At 38.5% G+C, this 19,308-nt stretch overlaps 1 protein-coding gene across 3 annotated transcripts in view; it reads left to right on the top strand.

The window, feature by feature from the left end:
- Positions 1–19,308, top strand: part of LOC117290879 (fibropellin-1-like) — a 44,590-nt gene that overhangs the window by 15,623 nt on the left and 9,659 nt on the right. For 2 of the 3 annotated variants that reach the window (XM_033772440.1, XM_033772454.1), the window contains 19 exons: positions 807–932; positions 1,461–1,580; positions 2,357–2,485; positions 3,505–3,621; positions 5,855–5,980; positions 6,299–6,463; positions 6,752–6,862; positions 7,678–7,791; positions 8,265–8,375; positions 8,782–8,916; positions 10,321–10,452; positions 12,290–12,517; positions 13,757–13,820; positions 14,395–14,441; positions 15,309–15,372; positions 15,721–15,770; positions 16,890–16,953; positions 18,496–18,539; positions 19,081–19,150. In XM_033772440.1, the coding sequence (XP_033628331.1) occupies positions 807–932; positions 1,461–1,580; positions 2,357–2,485; positions 3,505–3,621; positions 5,855–5,980; positions 6,299–6,463; positions 6,752–6,862; positions 7,678–7,791; positions 8,265–8,375; positions 8,782–8,916; positions 10,321–10,452; positions 12,290–12,517; positions 13,757–13,820; positions 14,395–14,441; positions 15,309–15,372; positions 15,721–15,770; positions 16,890–16,953; positions 18,496–18,539; positions 19,081–19,150 (2,017 nt within the window). The remainder of the gene's footprint in view (positions 1–806; positions 933–1,460; positions 1,581–2,356; positions 2,486–3,504; positions 3,622–5,854; positions 5,981–6,298; positions 6,464–6,751; positions 6,863–7,677; positions 7,792–8,264; positions 8,376–8,781; positions 8,917–10,320; positions 10,453–12,289; positions 12,518–13,756; positions 13,821–14,394; positions 14,442–15,308; positions 15,373–15,720; positions 15,771–16,889; positions 16,954–18,495; positions 18,540–19,080; positions 19,151–19,308) is intronic. The other variant, XM_033772447.1, reaches the window with a different exon arrangement.

The following is a 19,308-nucleotide window of genomic DNA, read 5'->3' as shown; positions in this document are numbered from 1 at the left end:
AGACTCTTTTTGCCGATGATATGTTTAAATTCCCGATGTGACGTCGAGGGTAGGGGGGCGGTAACAATCCACAAAAGGGGGGGGCATGACTTTTTTGCTAATTACGCAAGTGAGATATGTCAGGAAAAAAACAAAACACATTTTATTGATGTTCAATACATTTATCAGAAATAAATGACAGCAAAATTAACTGTTTTAATTGAATTCACTGCAGCATCCCTTTAAAATACTGTTTACATGATTGAATATTCTTGAAGGGATTGTATGCTTGTTTGAACTGATATAGATGTATACCTTAAAAATAACCTGTGAAAATTGCATTTCAAAAGTTGGTTGCGTTTTTTTATATTTCCGAAGATCTGGAGAGGTTATATCCATGCAAGAAGATATTCTGCATTTGGAATACACAATCTGAGAAGTATTACTTTTTCAGATAAAATTTTTTTGGGATAAAAAGTGCTTTTTACATAAACACATTACTTCGTAGTGAAATGATCCTCTAAATGTTTTGAACTAAACTTCTAACCAAGTCTTTTTTTGGCATTAATTTTAATAGCGATTACCAATTATATACCTTCCTTTTAAGTCTTATAATTATCTTCATTAGCTGAATTTTGGTTTGTCACTAGATTTTTGCCGAAGCAATCCTTGAAGGAGTGTGTCGCTTTGTTTGCCATTAAAAGTGATTAGTAAACGTATACCTTTTATATAATTTCAGTAACAAAACGTCTCTTATTTGAAGAGCAGCAATGTGCATCTATAATTTGTTTTTTCATCCAAAGTGCCCCTTTGCCCTTTTTCATCAGGTGTAGGGGCATGTGTGGTTGGAGCGTGCCTGAATAACGGAACGTGCATCCCGTCTCCCTTTGCCCCCGGTGGTTTTAGCTGTGCCTGCCCGACCACCCACACTGGTACACAGTGTGAACAGCAAGGTGACTATTAGCTGGATTTGAAAGTTTGCTTGTTGGGAGCACAATCGAGTGAGGTTTGCGGTGAAGCCATGTGCATACATTGGTTGTTTGAGTCAGTTCTTCTTACAGTGGCTCTCTCTAGCTCACTGGACCCAAGCTCTGGTGTTTTCAGCAGCTGAGTGTGGGATTCGGTACCCAGTCATGAGACTTGTGCACTTGAGCAGGGCACCCATACTGGCATGGTCAAAAGTTGGAAAGGTAGAGCATTTTGCTCTGCCAGCCAGTCTCCTAGTGGATGATACCAATGCCTACATATTTCCTGAACTGTGATGGGGGTAACCCTGTTTCAGCCCCAGGAGTAGGTGGAAACATGCCACTTGGTGACAGTTGATTTGGGTCGACAAATCAAATTAGTTTTTTCCCACATTGTATTTAGCAAATTATTATTTGTCAATTTAAAACTTACCACTTATCATTGTAATTTCTCTGTTTCCATCTTTTTTTTAAAATAAATATTTGTTATCACCTGCCCCCCCCCCCCATATCCAGTACCTCTGGCTTGTTCCAGTAACCCCTGCATGAACGGAGCATTCTGCAGCAACGCTGGAGACGGTAACTACCAGTGCCTTTGTCTTGAGGGATACACTGGACGAAGATGTGAAGTTGTAGGTAGGTACAATTTGGTTAAGCTAGCTGAGCTTGAACATCTGACATCACACATCGCGTTTGACCTCGGATCATTTCACCTGGGTTTAATGAGATTCGCTCTTATATTTGATGAACGTGTGTATACAGAAACCAACACCTGTAAGGACAGGGTACCAGTATGAAGCCTAGCTAGTCAAACTTGGTTTACAATGTTGCCCATAGTGGTGGCAATACAAGGAGCAAGTTTTTTTTTTTTCTCCTTTCATCAACACACACACTGAGTACTATTACGCAGACTGAGTTTAGGGTCTTTGCACACAGTAGCCCATTATATCAATATCCAATTTTGTTTTATTATTTTTAAAACTCTTCACACTACCATAGGTGTTAATTTTAGGAAAAAAAAGATTTAGCTGTTGCCAACCAGTATTATATAATCGCAAAAAGTACCTTTAGTGACCTGCCGTCGATTTCACAAAACTCTTCCTAACTTAAGACTAATCTTAGGACTTAGGACGAGTCCCAACCCTGCATTATAGCATGCAGACCTTAAGATTAATCCTAAGTTAGGACGAGTTACTCATCCTAACTCGAGATAAGACGAGTCCTAACTCTTTGCGAAATCAACAGCTGACATTTCAACCCTAGCAGAGTCTTTCTTAAAGCTTAACTGATGTTAACTTCATAAAAATTGCCTTGCTCCCACAAGAATGAAGTATCAGGACTGCTCTGTTTTTAGAAAGTGTGATGACTGTTTCTGATGGTCCTCGCTACTAACTATTGTTCTTGGCTCTCAGGTCCTTGTGTGTCGTCACCATGTGAGAATGGAGGAACGTGTATAGAAGACGTCTACAATCCTGGTAACTTTGTCTGCCTGTGTCGAGACCAGTACACTGGAGAAACGTGTACCATTCCCCCCCATGCAGGTTGGCGCTCAGTAAATTGACTTTAGCAGTGATAACTTTTTATTTTATTTATAGTCAATTTGAATTGGATTGTGACAAATACAGGCATGTTATCTTCCTACTTTAAAGGATTTGGGTACTTTTTTTAACACACAACACAATTTCCACAGATTTACATTAAACTTACACAGTTTGAAGATAATGATAATAGACCTTATGCATTGATGTCATCCAGCGGCCATCTTAGTGGAAAAATGGTGACGAAACAATCGCAACGCACAGATTTGTACGCGCAACGCACAGGATTGGCCAATGAACAACCTCCTTTTGACCTCTAGGTGAGGGCGCCCTACTGAAATGACGTCATGTGCATAAGGTCTATACAAAGCTTCCCTTAAAATATTAGTTGCTGAAGTGCTGTAGTTTTTGAGAAAAAAGTAAAACAATGTCATGAAAATACGTTTTTAGAAGCTAAAATAATTTTCGTCTCATGATCAGTAAGACTACAGCTCCTCAGCATCTAATATTTTCAGGGAAGCTTTCTACTATCATTATCTTCAAACTGTGTAAGTTTAGTGTAAATCTGTAGAAATTGTGTTTTTGTTTTACAAAAAGTACATAGACCCTTTAATCTGATTTTTGATTCTATTTGCCCTTGAAAAAAATCAGACAAATGGTGAATAAATAGTCTGAACAATATTGTGTCAATGCACATGTAAATCAGTCCCTTGTACTCTAAAAAATGTTTCTCCTTTTTTCAAGGAACAAATATCATAGGAAGAAAACATAAATAATGGTTATCTTGCGGCTACAACCATGTGTAAATCTCTTTTGTGTGAAAAGAGCCGGTGTGGTCTCGACGTTTCAAACAGTATACTCTGCTCGTCCGTTTAATATTTATTTATAGTTTCTTTCTTATTTATCTACACCATGCTAAGCTTCAAACAATTCTTTTCAAATAAGGCCACATCATCACGCAGGTAACTAATTCCCACAGCTGTTTGTGATATTGAATATATCTTGTCATCTTTCCTTTGTAGATCCATGCACCTCAACACCTTGCCAGTATAGCGGCTCTTGCATACCGACTAACTCGGGGGAAGGCTACATTTGCAACTGCCCGGATGAGTTTGTTGGACAGAATTGTGATACACCAGGTGAAAGAGCGCCCCCAATGTTTCTTCTTTACCAAAATACTCAACCAGTTAATAATGAAAATATTACGCTTTATACACCACGTCTCAAAGCGCTTCCAACATTATTGCCCTGATCACTGGGCCATCTCATTCCTTAAACCATCTCAGCTCCCTGGAGAGTATACAGCCTGTGCTACCAAATATGTAGCGCACTAGGCTAAACCAACCACAACAACCATCTCTGCCCTCATAGGTACCCATTTACCCCTGGGCCAATAGAAGCAATTAAAGTAAAGTGTCTTGCTCAGGGACACAAGTGTCACGACCGGGATTCGAACCCACTTTCTGCTGAACAGAAACACCAGAGCTTGAGTTCGGTGCTCTTATCCGCTCGGCCACATCTGATTATCAATGACCAAAAGGCTTTTATATTTCAGACAGAATCTTTTTAGATTTGAGTTTAACAGTACAGTGAAGTTTGATAGAAACAGATGTTTCTAAGGACCACTTTATAGTATTTACAATAATAATCATATAAAGCGCATCTTACCATAATGTTTCAATGTGCTTAACATCAGTGCACTGGTCATTGAGCCAATAACATTCCTTTAACCTTTCTCAGCTCCTTGGGGATTATACAGCCTTGAGTTGCCATGGTGCTCCAAATGTTTGTGTTAAACACAATATCAACATCTACCCTCGCAGGTACCCATATATACCCCTGGTTGAAGAGAGGCACTTATATTGAATGCCTTGCGCAAGAACACAAATGTCATGACCGGGATTCGAACCCACACCCTGATGAATTAACCACCAGAACTAGTGTTCGGTGCTATAAACCGCTCGGCCATGACACCCTATAAAGATAAGGGTGTCATGGGGTGTCTCGGCCGGGCGTATAAGAGCACCCAGTTCAAGCTCTGCTGATTCTGTTCAGCAGAGTGTGGGGCCGAATCCCGGTCGTGACACTTGTGTCCCTGAGCAAGACAACTATAATTGCCTCTCTACACCCAGGGGTTAATGGGTACCTGTGACGTCAGAGATGGTTCTTGTGAAAGACTTAGATGAGTAGCGCATTTGCAGACATGCCAACTAGTACGTTTTTCCTGTATTTCGTACGGGTTTTTGTTAAAAAAATACGGGTGTAAGGGTTTTGCAAGAAAAATACGGTTTTGGGCATCGCCACCGCACAAATACCATTTAATCCCCGTTGGCCGTTGTGCCCTTTTTTAACTCAAGTTCAATATCTTTTTATTGACACAAATAAGTTTTCGGCCGACTACTTACGGCCGATAATGATTATCTAGTGAACTCTATTCCATGGGAATTCCTTATTCAACTTTCACCACATATCGAGCGCAACGAAGGTTCCCTCGCATCCAACATTGCACGCACGCTAGTAGCACAAACCTGCATTGCATACTACACGCCAGTTTATCTGACGTCCCGATTTCACAGGGAACCAGTCCAACACAATTCATTGAACAACAGAGGGCGCTGTTGTCAAATGCCCTTATATGGTATCGGTCGTTTTGTGAACGGACGGACGAATCGAGTTTGCAAAAGAATTTGCCAAAATAAAGACGCAAAAGATATAGAGCGCCTGAAGCGAGATTTTTATAAGATAAATTTAAGAACTATGCCCCCAAATGCAAAAAAATGAAACTTTTGGGATGATTTGTTATTTTGTCTTCTTCATTGAAATTGAATTAGTTTTGTTTTGTTTTGTACTTGTCTTCTTTTGACAAAGAAAATGATATTTAATTAATTGACAAGGGTTTCTACATAAATAGGATATGATTTATCAATATCTTTAAGATATGATTTATCAATTTTTTTTTAATATTTGTTTTTATTTTTAATTGTTTTCTCAAGTTTTAATTTACTGGTTTAATGAGGCTGTTTGATAACTTAATGGCCTTCACACCTTCTCTTTTTTGCCTGTCTCGGGCTTAAAGCTACGTTTACGCATGTTTTATAAAAAATACAGGTTTTTTGATGCAAAATACAGGTTTTGGGGTTTCAGAATACAGTTTTGTGATCCCAGAGGTTGGCATGTCTGCATTTGTTGCACAAGGCTGTATACCCCCCAGGGAGCTGAAATGGTTTAAGAAATGATTTAAGGCCCGGTGTCCAGGTGTAATAATTTGAAGCGCTTTGGGACACCCTTTGGGAGTGAAAAAAGCAAAATATAATATATTAATATTTTTAGTCTTGATGAACCCATTCACCTAATTCCTACGATTTTTCACAGATCCTTGCAGTCCCAACCCATGTCTGAACACTGGAGTGTGTAACGCCATCCCAGTTACTGGAGGTACCTGGGAGTTCTACTGCATCTGCACCAGCCAGTTTCTAGGAACTACATGCGGAGTACAGAGTAAGTCTGACTCTGTGTTCAAGTTGCATGGAAGATGTGGAATACTTTTGGTGATTAAATGCAAGCGGCAACAACCCTCCCCCCCCCCGAAAAAAAAACCCAGGGGTGGAAAGTGCGAGTATCTAAGAAGAACAAAATCACCCACAAAAATGAAAGAACATCCTTAAGGTATATGCACAAACAAAATGAATGGCCTGACGTTTGGACCCTAGCAGAGACTTTCTCCAAGTCTAAAAGGCTCTTTCTTGAAGAATGTTATTATTTTGTTTACACTTACCAAACTGAATGGCACCTAACCCTTATGCTTTTTATTATCAGGGGCTTGTGTCAGTAATCCATGTTTGAACGGTGGACTCTGCGTCGATGTACCTGAGTCTTCCAGTCAGCCGTTATACGGAGCGGACCCGACCAGCCAGATGCTCAATTATAAATGCCGCTGCCTAGACAGATGGACAGGAACAAACTGCGAGTCGGAACTCATTGGTATGTAAAGTAGTGATTAGAAATGTCAGATTTTTTTTTATTCATTTATTTATTTATTATTTTATTACACTTCACACTGGCATAACAAACAGGGATTAAAAGTTACTATACTAAAAGTATTGACTGAGAAACTAAAAATAAATACAAATATTCAAAATAGATTAAAATACCAAGCCAGTGAGGGGCAAGGAGGAACAAGTGACCACCTCTACAAGGCCGTCCTTCCACAGTAATTGTCAACAAATACCCCCCCTTCAGATATAATTTTTGTGTTTGATTTCTTCTTAGATCCTTGCACTTCCAACCCCTGTCAGAATAATGGAACGTGCTTTAGGAGCCAGTCAAGCGAAAGATTCGTCTGCATGTGTCCCGTTGGTTTCTACGGTGATCGTTGTGTTGGTGAGTCTTTTCCCTTTACAAATTTGCCTCAAAATTGCAAGGTTTTCCTTATACGTCGTGAACTAATTATTATGGAGTCAAATTTGTACTGTTTGTAGGTCAAAAAACACAATGTCTATAGATTTATGCTAAACTTGTTAAAATTATGTTAGCATGTAAAAACCTTTTTTCATTACATTGTTTTACTCATTTCTTAAAAACTACAGCACCTCAGCAACTAATATTTTAAGGTACGCTTTCTACTATCATTATTTTCAAGCAGTGTAAGTTTATTGTAACATTGTGCTTTGTGTTACAAAAAGTACCCAAATCCTTTGAACATCTTCATAACAAACGGTTTCAAATGCTTTTCTTAGACCAACTTGCCCAATCCAAGGCAACGTGCCACTTTAAGAACTGTAAACATAGTCCTACAAGTTCTATGAAAATCACAAACGATCACTTTAGTGGGATTCAAACAGACGTTCTTTGCATTGCTAGAACAAGCGTCTGACATTTGCAAATAGTTTAGTCGCTGACAAATTCTCAATGCTTCTTGTTGGCCGAACCAGTGTATTTAAGACAGTTTCAAATGTCCTGTACAACTGTTTTTTGTTTTTACTCTGATGTTTGTCGGGCATACATAGGGCAGGTTTTTGTGTGGCATAAATTTGGCATTTCGTGTAGTTGTGTCGACACTATGCCATTAAATGAAGGAAACTTGGTGTATTTGCGTCTATAGTACCATGGTGGTAAAATATCGATACATCATGGTTTAGTCTCTAAAATTTATTCTGATGTTTCTCCATTTATGTTTTTCACTCCGTCGTCATCAGCGGATCCCTGCGCTGGAAACCCATGTGAGAATGGTGCAACCTGCGAATCCAGTGGAATCTCCTATCAATGCATCTGCAACTCGGGTTATTCCGGAGCCAATTGCAATGTAGAAGGTAAGGTTAAAGGTTGGAATAAACATTCCTTTGGCTACCGCCAGGCTAAAGGCCTTCTTGGCGACCCACCTTTGAAAAAAGGCATTCATCCCTCCCAAAACAATCCCCCAGACACAAAAGCAAATTCAAATTTGGGGGAACAAAAAATTACATCTTTTTCTATAAGGTTTATCGCGATTCAGAATAGCAATGCGTTAATGGGTAGGCAGATAGGTAAGTTTGCGCGACTTGCTGCCGCGGTGAATGTTTTCATGCACGATTCGCGCACACATCGCCTATATCTTTGTGTTGTTCAACAGCGCCCTCTCTTTTGTATTCGCAATAAACCTTATAGCCACATTATTTGGAAGTAAAATTATTCAAAAAAATGCTTGATAGTAGTATCGAAAGCTGCTGTAAAGTGATTACCATTGTGTACCATCCCTTTAAGTTCCATAAGTTATCTTATGGGCTGAATTTTGGTTTGTCGCTAGATTTTTGCCGAAGCAATCCTTGCATGAATGGAGGAACTTGTCGCTTGACCGAGGAGTGGTATGAATGCAGTTGTCTCCCTGGGTTCACAGAGATGCATTGCTCTGAAGCAGGTAAATTCAACTTCAAATCAATGCTTATTTACAGTCTCCTGACGATGACTAAAGCAAGCTAGTTGAAACATCAAAATAAATTAAGAACTCACTCAACAGTAGTGAAGTTATCAACTGATTTTCTATCTTCAGCAACGGTAGTAGTTTAAAAGCAGGACATTTCTGCTCGAAATCAATCCGATAAATCTACTCCGCAGTAGTAGAATATAAAGCAAGACAAGTGTCTAAAAAAAAAAAATCAATTGCAAACTTGTCTCTTGTGACTTGTATTTTGGCTTGTCTTTTGAAGTTTACTTAGTTTTTTGCTTTTACTGATCTCAAACCCTTTTTTCAAAGGCTAAAGGTTTTTCATCAAGAATCAAATCCAAAGCTTCAAATTAAAGGTTGCTTTTTGTTCTTTTTGCAGACCCATGTTTCCAGCTCCCATGTCAGAACGGCGCTTCGTGTATCGCAGTCACACGTTCAGGTTCAAGCTTCCTAGAGTACCAATGTCTCTGCCCACTGGGCTTCGGGGGACTGACTTGCGGAGTGAACTTTGGAGGTAAAGACCATGACCAAATACAATCAAAGAGAATACATATTATCAGATCGGCATCTTCAAAACAAATCTTGATTTTTTCCCAACAAGGTTTTGTATAAATAGTGGCACAGCCTCTCTACCATTGGTTGGGATACATTTTGGCGGTCGTATCCAATAACTGTTTCGGTTGAGTTTGCCATTGGTAAGTCACTGGCCATTGACCGAATTTGTTACCGATTTAATGGTGTTGAATTGAAAAAAGATTTGGTTGCAATTGACAGGGAAAACCTATCAAGAGACTCTAGCATGTGCTTGTTTTAAACTATCGGATGTTTTTGAAGTTGTGTGGCTTACTTCGGCTGTGTCTTCTGAAGTCTTATCCCATTTGCACAAGCTTTTAAAGCAGAGCATAAGTCAAAGCCAATTCCAGTGAATACGTACTCAATCGTGCTATGTACTTTCTAAGCTGTTTGTCTTAATTCATGTGTAACTTCAATTTGTTTGACCTCAACTAAATCAAACTTAGCAAAAAGAAATCTTTGCTGAAAAGTTCCTTGCAATTGTAAATGCTGAATGTTTGTTTGTATCTTTCTAATGATAACAATATGTTGTTTGTATAGACCAATCCAACGCGCACTGGGCGCGCAAGTGTTGAGCACCGCGCACCATTTGCTGCGGTGTCATCAATGCCTAGATTGTGCACAAAAAGACACAAAGACACCGCAGTTGGTAATTTTCAATAGAGGGCGCTACCAACTTTGTTTCGTCGGATTGGTCTATATGTTCTGAAATACCTTCTAATCTAAAACTGGCAACCGCAAATGTGATAGATAAAATATCTTTGGCAAAATCAACCAAACAAAATGGCTGGCTTTAACCCTAGCAGTGTTCCGGTGTGATTAGCAGACCAAACTTATAATTCATTGGATTGCACCACTTAATCGGAACGGCAAAGTATACCCTTGATTTTGTTTTTAACCGTTCGATTGTTTTACTCCTATATAAATGCATGGCATTATACTTAATAAGTTAACACTGGTCATTGCTAGAGTTAAAGCAACTTAAGAAGCTTACAATTTCTTTTTCAGCACCCTGTTTTTTCACATTTAAAATGGAAGCCCTCCTTTATTGGACAACTCCTTGCTAAATGCAGCCAACCTGCCCCCTTCACTCCCCCATCCCCGTTCACTACACCTATCTACTTTTTTCCCTTCCCCCTAATAAATTTGTCTATGCATGTATTCTTTCCATGTGTACGCCTCCCCCTCCCCTGATAAATTTGTCTATGTACCGGTACCTCCTTTTTATGTGTACCCCCTCCCCTTTATAAACTTTTCTATGTATGTGATTTCTTTTCAACCGACCCTCCCCCCTGATAAACTTTGCTATGCACATCTGCTTTTCATGTGTGCTCTCATTGACTAGGTGTAAACATGTGCGCTTTGAATCCATGTGCCAACGGGGGCAGTTGTTATCAAGGCTCTGATGTAACATCGTCCTCGTATGTCTGCTTGTGCCCCTCGGGCTTCACTGGTGAAACGTGCGACCAGAGGACGTGTATGTACCCACATATCCTGTTTGTTTTGGGTGTAGAATCATCGATTTGAAGTTCATAATGACATAATACAGATATTTGTACTAACCTGCCATTAAGAATTTTTTTTCTTCTTCTTTTTCTTGCGCTACTCAACTCGTCTGTAGCACCCGCCCTCCCTGTGTGTTCTTTTTTAATGAAATAATTCTCCACGGAAATAAAGATTAATATTGTTTTTAAAGACACTGGACACTATTGATAATTGTCAAAGGCCAGTTTTCCCACTTCGTGTATCTCAACAAATGCATAAAATAACAAACCTGTGAAAGTTTGAACTCACTTGGTCTTCGAAGTTGCGAGATAAAAAAAAAACGAAGTAAAAACACCCTTGTCACATGAAATTGTGTGCTTTCAGGTGGTTGATTTCGAGACCCCAAAGTCTAATTCTGAGGTCTCGAAATCAAATTCGTTGAAAAAAAACAACGTTACTTCAGAGGGAGCCGTTTCTAACAGTGTTTTATACTGCGTGTCAACCTCTCCCCATAACTCGTTACCAAGTAATGGTTTTTTGTTAAAATTATTTTGAGTAATTACCAATAGTGTCCACTGCCTTTAATATGTTTTATTTTTACCCTTACATCGATGTGTATTAAGCACTGTATACCCAGTACCTTTCCCAAGTTTTGTGGGGGTAAAAATCCTTAGACAAGTTACTCAGGTGGGATTCAACACACGATCTTTGCATTGCTAGGGCAGATGTTTTGCCGTTAGACCACCGATTTAGTCCGATGGCTAGAGGCCGTTTTAATCTTATACTCATAAATACCTCAGACAGTTTCGCTATTCCTATTGGTGTAGAGCGCGTCACGTGGGTGTGTATAAACCTTTGTATATGACCAGTAAAAAGTGTTGAAACATGGGCGTGACACGCGAGCTTGCACCTGTGCTAATAAGCCAGTTTCATCATTCCTTTTTTTGTATGATAGAGATTGACTCTCGAATGCAAATTAATAGAAGTTTGTTTCATAATAATCCAAACCGATAACCATTAGTTTTGAGGTGAAATGCATTGAGTTTGTAGACTTATTTGTGTGGTTGGTTTGTTGTTGTGTTCTGCAAATGTAGTCAATCACACAATGTTTGCATTGGTTTAGTAGTAGTAAAGTATTGCCAAGCTTTTGTGTATCCATTTGGAATGAAATAGCCATTGCTTGTATGGTCCTTGCTGTATGCTTTTCTCCGCTAAAAGCAATGTGGCAACGCTTTCTTTTTTATTAACATCATTTTCTCGCAAAGGGTTTCTAACATTAACAAATGTAATCTGTGGAACTATTCATTCACACATGGCAGGAATCGACTTGTTTCTTCTTTTAACCCAATGTGGCTTTCATTCATAGGCTCTTTTCAAAACCACGGTTTCGGCTTGGGATTAGGTTTCAGGCTCTGCCTCTCGTTTGGAGCCCTGAGCACATACGCAAAGCTATAGGGTCAAGCTATAGCCTGAGCCGAATTCAAAGCCAAAGCCATGGTTTTGAAAAGCTTCATAGAGAAATCCAGATTTGATCATATGCTTAAGATTTGAACCAGTGGTTTCTGCCATTTTTGGAATGCATAACACTTGCATTTAAGGATGGAAAGCTTCCAAAAAGTATTGATTTGTTTATATTGTTATTGCTGTTTTTTGCCTCATGTTTGATTCAAGCTCACTAAAGTGTTTTTCAAAAGGACCATGGTATCTCACAATTTTAAAGCTTGATAAAATTGGTCCCAAGACTTTGCCGTGCGTTGATGTCTTTTCTATAAAAGTTGAGAAATGAATCCGTCCCGCTAACAACTCAACCTCATGTCTTGTCACGACAGATCCTGTGGGGAGTGAAGATCCTACACTAGGTGCTGGGTTACCCTGTGCCGATGTGGAATGCCAGAACAACGGCACATGCTTCCAGAGTGGGGAAGGAACACAATATGTTTGCTTCTGTGTTGTGGGTTTCACTGGCCAGCACTGCGAGACAGTCGTGACTACACCTACAGTAACAATGACACCTCCACCAACAGATGCACCTTATACTACCGCACCAGTGTCTACAGGTAAGAGATTTCAGACAATGTAACTGCCCATAAATAATAATAATAGTTGCTTCTCATATATAGCACGCATATCTGTCACTCAGTGGCGCACCTAGCACCATAATTAAACATACATTATTTCCTGCAAGGTAAGGGGAATTATTTTTGAATTATGAGACCTCTTAGCACCAAGGTGCTGGGGCACAATATGCTGCTAAGACCAGTAACACTAGGGGGAACCCCTCCTCTTTCTGATAAGTACACTGGGTTTATTTACGTGCGTTGCACAACACACAGGACCAATGGCTTTAAGTCCCTTCCGAAGGATGAAGCTTCATGGTTAAGTGTCTTGCTAAAGGCAAAGGTGTTGCGACTCTCAATCAAATACTCTGCTGAAGTTTGAATCTGGTGCTCTTAAACGCTAAGCCATAACACGCCACAAGTTCTAACAAGCTTAGTTTATTTCGGGTGGTGTCCTCGAACTGTGATGGCTCTCCATTGGGTTCTGTCCTTCATTGCTGTCAATAGCTCTGCTGTCTCCGGTCTGGTGTCTTTCTTCAAACGACTAAGAAGGTCAACTTTGGTCGACAACGTTCCCTGGGTCAATATTTCGGTTCCCAGTGAGGGATTGTAGAATCACCTGCTAAAATGTATGTCTTGTCTTGTCTTGTTTAGTATTCAATTGCTACTATCATTTCTACAAACTAACTCCGGTTAGGTTTGATTTCAAGGGGGAGGTAACTAATTATCCGTGCTAATTTTTCAAATGCCTATAAATTGAGCATATTAAAGGCAGTGGACACTATTGGTAGTTACTCAAAATAATTATCAGCATAAAACCTCACTTGGTTACGAGTAATGGGGAGAGGTTGATAATATAAAACGTTGGGAGAAACGGCTTCCTCTGAAGTAACATGGTTTTTCGAGAAAGAAGATATTTACCACGAATTTGATTTCGAGACCTCATAATTTGATTTTGAGGTCCGAAATCAAGCATCTGAAAGCAACTTTGTGTGACAAGGGTGTTTTTTCTTTCTCTATTATCTCGCAACTTCGACGACCAAATAAGCTGAAATTTTCACTGGTTTGTTATTTCATGCATGTTGAGATACACCAAGTGAGAAGACTGGTCTTAGACAGTTACCAATAGGGTCCAGTGTCTTTAACCAGATTTGTAAAAAATTGCACAACCTGACAAAAAGTTTTATGAACAAGATTATTTGTGAATAATTGTAAATTTTCCCATGTTGTTATAATCAGGTTGCGCCTTTGGTGATGAGAGTTACCAAGACGGAGAAACGAGGGTTGACGGCTGCAAAGACTGGTAAGCAAAACTGCTTAGCCAAAAAGAATTTAAACTAACAATTAAACTTTTACGTTTATGTGTATGTGTTGACAAAATTTAATTTACAATCACTGTGAAACAGATTAAACCTTTTCTAATTGTATCAGTAAAAGATGTCTTGTCTTGTCTTTTCTTTACCGCCGTCACTGGGCTATAAACGTGAAGACCGGAATCCGAAATAAGATTTAAAGTTTCTTCGTTATTTTTTTCTCCAAAATTTGAATTTAGTATACCTTTGGAATGTTCTGATCGGTTCGATCGTTTGGATTGTTTGAACCCTGTAGATAACCAAGAGACGAAAGTTATTTTAGCATGTAAAAACGTATTTCCTGAAATTGTTTTATTCATTTCTCAAAAACTTCAGCACCTCAGCATTTAATATTTTCAAGGAAGCTTTCTACTATCATTATCTTCAAACGGTGTAAGTTAAATGTAAATCTGTGAACATTGTGTTTTGTGTTACAAAAAGTACCCAAATCTTTAAATAATGGACAAGCATCACGTTACGAGTGTTCTCTTACATTTTGTTTTTTCCTCCTGTTTTTTTTTTCAGTTTGTGCAGAAATGGAGTATGGCAGCCGTGCTCCACTCAAAGATGCAGTAAGTTTTCTTTCAAAATATTTTCAGCAACTCATGGCTAAACATTCAGTCACTGACCATAAAAAAAAACATTCTGTGAAAGATGTATTTTCATTTTTACACACATGGTTGAACTTCAAACAGTAAACCACAAGGGAAACTAGATGGGTAAACTTGAAAAATATGTTCAGGTTGAAAAAACCCAAATTACTAGAGCAGTTTGATTACGACATCCTGATTAACTTGCCGGTGCTCTTACTCTACCAACTGAACATGTGTGTAAAGGTTAGAAAGACATCCATTAAAAATAATAATAATACCGAATTTGTTTTGTCTTCACAGCCTTTCGCACTTTGTGTTTGTTAATTCACTGAAAGAAGTTTGGTTGAATTGTCTAATAGGTATTCCGTCCAAACTCTATTTCTTAAAGCCATTGAACACTTTCGGTGAACAGTATTGTCCAAGGCCCACACTTCGTGTATCACAACTTTTATATAAAATAACAATCCTGTGAAAATTTAGGCTCAATCGGTCATTGGAGTCAGGAGAAAATATCGGGAAAACCCAGCCTTGTTTCCGGACGTTTTGCCGTGTCATGACTTGTGTTTAAAATAAATCCGTAATTCTCGATATCGAGAATTGATATTGTTTTAATGTTTTCTCAAAAAGTAAAGCAATTCTGGGAATAATATTTCAAGAGAAGTCTTTCACCATTACCTTCTGTACACCCTGTAAGTTATTTGTAAATCTGTGAACTTTTATTTTTTTCTGTACCGAAAGTGTCCAATGGTTCTAAGGGGGGAGGGGGGGGGGGGGGCAGCAATGAGGAAGTGTTTTTGGAAATATGTAGGAACTTTGACTAAATATTATTTTCTTTGTGTTTGACAGAATGTGTATACGATGGTCGGACGTACAACAATGGTGAATCATGGAGGAATGATTGCATGTTTTGGTAAGCTTTAGAAATTAATATTAACCTCTGAAAAAAAAAAAAAAATTCTAATGTGGTTTACGCCTGGAAAACTTTAAAACATGTTCACCTTTTGGGGCTTAAACCCTTAGTCACTTCACCACATGATTCATTGTATACATCACCCGAAATCCCTTCAGAATATTGCGCTCAATAAAGCCTCTGTGTGTTTCCGAGCCTCCAACCGGAGACGAACCAGTTCACGTCCAGCTGCGGGCACGCCAGAAACGTGAATGATTTGAATCATGCGCCCTCTTTGTTCACAGTGGTGCAAATAGCCAAGATGCCCATATAAGTATTAATTAATATAACATTTGTTTATTTTGCCAGTTCTTGTTTGATTGATATAGCATCCTGCTCAGATATGGATTGTAGAGACCGTAAGTATCTTAATATATTATTTTTAGTTATAGATTTCTAGTAATGAAACAAAGGATGCCTCTGAATTAAAACTTTATCACTGTAGCTTGCAATCCTGATGAAACATGTAAACATCAGCATTTTAAAGGAACATTACAGAATTGGTTTTGCTAGCAAAACAAGTTGCTGGCAGTGTAAGCATCGATCGGCCATCTGGGTCACGAGAGAATAGTGAAAATCAGATTACAAATTTTGCATTGCATCGATGCCAAAACAAAATTGAATAAAACGCTCACTGAGCGATAAACTTAAAATGCGAAATCAGATCATTTATTTCTCATCAAATATAATATATTTCAATATAATATATATATATTTCAAGGGATGTTTTCTGCTATCATCATCATTAGTCTGTGTAAGTTTTATTTAAATCTCCACATTTTTTGTTTCTTACCAATTCTGTAACTTCCCTTTAAAGACAATTGTTTATAATATTTGAAATCATTGGCTACAATATCAATTGTAAACAGGACCAATTATTCTGATTTTTATTCTTTTGGCCAAAATAAATTGTGTGTTCTTGAGAGATTAAAGAAAAAAGTAATGAAAAACTTAAAAATACGTTGATGAAAATCCTGCGTTGATCGCACTGTAGCTGTAGTTCAAAATACATGGAATTGCCTCAAAGCAGATAATAAGCATCGCTGTCCAAGTTTTATTTCTATGTTTGTAACAAGGGCAGAGAAAGGCAGGTACTCTAAACACACAGGGACAAATGGACCCTTTTCATGAAATATGCTTATTACTGTACATTCACGCATTTGTACACACCCTGTTGGTTGGCAAACGCCATAGAGTTGTGCACTAAGCAGACGCGCAATCTCGTCTGCGTCACGCAGCCATTAGCAATGTCGAAAACATGGATCCGCCTCAGCATACCAAGTAACCATGGGCACAGCAAAATTGTGCTTACCAGACTAAGGTTACCAGCCAAAACACATTGTCACACTAACCGTTTGTTACTGGTTTCCTGCTTGTATTTGCTTAGCAGCAAATTGTTAAGCACTATTTTCTGCTTTGAAAGCAGTGAAACTGTCTGAGGTATTTATGAATATCTTTTTATGCTTGATTCCTTCTAGGGTGTGTGCATGATGGTCAGATTTATGAACCAGGTCGCAACAGATCAGATGGTTGTAACTCGTGGTGAGTAATATTTTATCAGAGATTCAACGTCTGACCATTGTAGTGTCCAAACGTACCTGTTCGCTTTCACTCAATTGTACCAGTCAGTGTGTGAAAGAGTGAAGCTTACCGTCGATTTCACCAAACTCATCCTTACTTAGAATTAATCTTAGGCCTTAGGATGAGTTAAGTTCCGTATCTGAAGACACATAACGCATTGACCCCATCCTAAGTTAGTGTGGGTTACTCGCCCTAACTCGAGATAGGATTAATCCTAGCGTGTCATGAAATCAGCAGCTGGTTCATACTTCCTGTGAATGCTTCGTGCGAAGCGAATTTACTTGCGTCAAAATTAGAAAGGGGGGCGCGTACCGATTATTGCTTCAAACAAATGTGTAACATATTCGCACTCGTAGGAAGTATGAACCAGTCTTAAGAGGGAGTGTTAGACTCATTCCGCTTCTTTAAAGGTAGGGTCATAGATTAGAAAATACTCCAAAAATTAATAACCAGAACAATTTCCTTGGTGAGAAATGGGTGTTGAGATTTAGAAACTATTTGGAGAAAGGATGCCTTCAAAGTAATGAGGTTTAGGTATCTTTTATCAAACAAAATTTAAATCTGATAAATGATACATGCATGAATCATGTCTCAGACTTCTGATGGTTGGTGTTCGTTCGTGAATGCTGCAGAAAGGGATGCGGTTAGTACCGATCTTGCTAAATGTGGATGGAGTTGATATTCTTGTGAAAATATCAGCACAGTTTTTTTTTCCCGGCAATTTTTGTTATATTTTTAATTTTTATGCGAGTCGCCAGACACACAAGGCCTGAAGGCCACTTCAAGGTGTGGGCTACATCAGTTCAACTATTTTTTTCAGGCTCCGTTGCCACCTACTTCTGGGGCTGAAACAGGGTTACTCCCTTTACAGTCTACATACAGATGTAGGCTTTGGTATCATCCGTTACAAGCCTGGCTGGTAGAGCAGAAAACATTGCATTCAGCTGAAGCTTTCAAATGTGACCTTTTAATTGTATCTGTCTTTATGATGTCGACATTACTTTAAAGGCAGTGGACACTAATGGTAATTACTCAAAAAATTATCATCATAAAATCTTTCTTGATTACGAGTAATGGGGAGAGGTTGATAGTATAAAACATTGTGAGAAACAGCTCCCTCTAAAGTGACATAGTTTTCGAGAAAGAAGGAATTTTCCACAAATTTGATTTCGAGACCTCAAGTTTAGAATTTGAGGTCTCAAAATCAAGCATCAGAAAGCACACAACATCATGTGACAAGGGTGTTTTTTTCATCATTATTTCTTTCATTATTATCTCGCAACTTCAGCGACCGATTGAGCTCAAATTTTCACAGGTTTGTTATTTTATGCATATGTTGAGATACACCAACTGTGAAGACTAGTCTTTAACAATTACCAATAGTGTCCACTGTCTTTAAACCTCTCTTCAGTAATTAGATAAATGTTTTAAAGGTAAAATATTACTGGGGCTTTTCTTTCTTTCTTTTTACCTGTCATTTTCTTATGCTTCTTATTTTGTCAGCATATGTGAGACTGGAAATTGGATGTGCACTGAACGTGGATGTGGTAAGATATTTCTATATCCCTATAGATTCATTTCTGGAACTTACTTTCGCAAGAATATGTCATGTTCAATTCAGAAAAGTAATAGTTGTTTATTTTGTATTGGGGATGAAGAATACAGTTGGTTTTTATCCTTACACTAATGTGTATAAATCACTTCATACTCTCCCGAGTACTTTCCTGAGTTCTGTTTAAAAAAAACACACACAAAAAAACGGCAAATTCACTGGGGTGGGAGTTGAACTCCCCGATCATTGCCATTGCATTGCTAGAGCAGTGTCTTACCACTAGACCACCGAGAGGCTGTTTGGTTCCAATGTGTTATCAGCAGGTACCACAACAACTTATTTTTGTCATGATGTCCTGCAGAAAGATATATAAATAGATGAACTGGAACCGAACTAGCGTGGAACCGTGGATCAAAAGAAAGAACAGATCTAAATTTTACATTAATTTGAAATGAACACATGAATAATTGCCGATGTTGAAAATTAGGGTAATCGTTTGTAAAATGTTTTCTTGCTCTAAATTTTTTTTTTTTTAGGAAAAACCTGCCAGTTCGGAACCGATGTGTTTCTTCAAGATGAATACCGAAAAGATGACTGCAATAATTGGTTAGTTTAAATATAAGAGCTAAAAGATAATGTTATGACTTTTTTTTTAGCTTCTGGTTCTTTTCAGAACCACCACAACTTGTACAGCGATTATTTTGATATTCCTGAAAACCTTACTAAACGCTTTATTTTGTCGTATTTCATAGTTAATGTCGACC

This window comes from Asterias rubens, chromosome 1 (genome assembly GCF_902459465.1).
Source record: "Asterias rubens chromosome 1, eAstRub1.3, whole genome shotgun sequence".
NCBI classification, from domain to species: Eukaryota; Metazoa; Echinodermata; class Asteroidea; order Forcipulatida; family Asteriidae; genus Asterias; species Asterias rubens.
The sequence above is the reverse complement of the archived record's forward strand: the minus strand, read 5'-3'. Positions and strand labels throughout refer to the sequence as shown.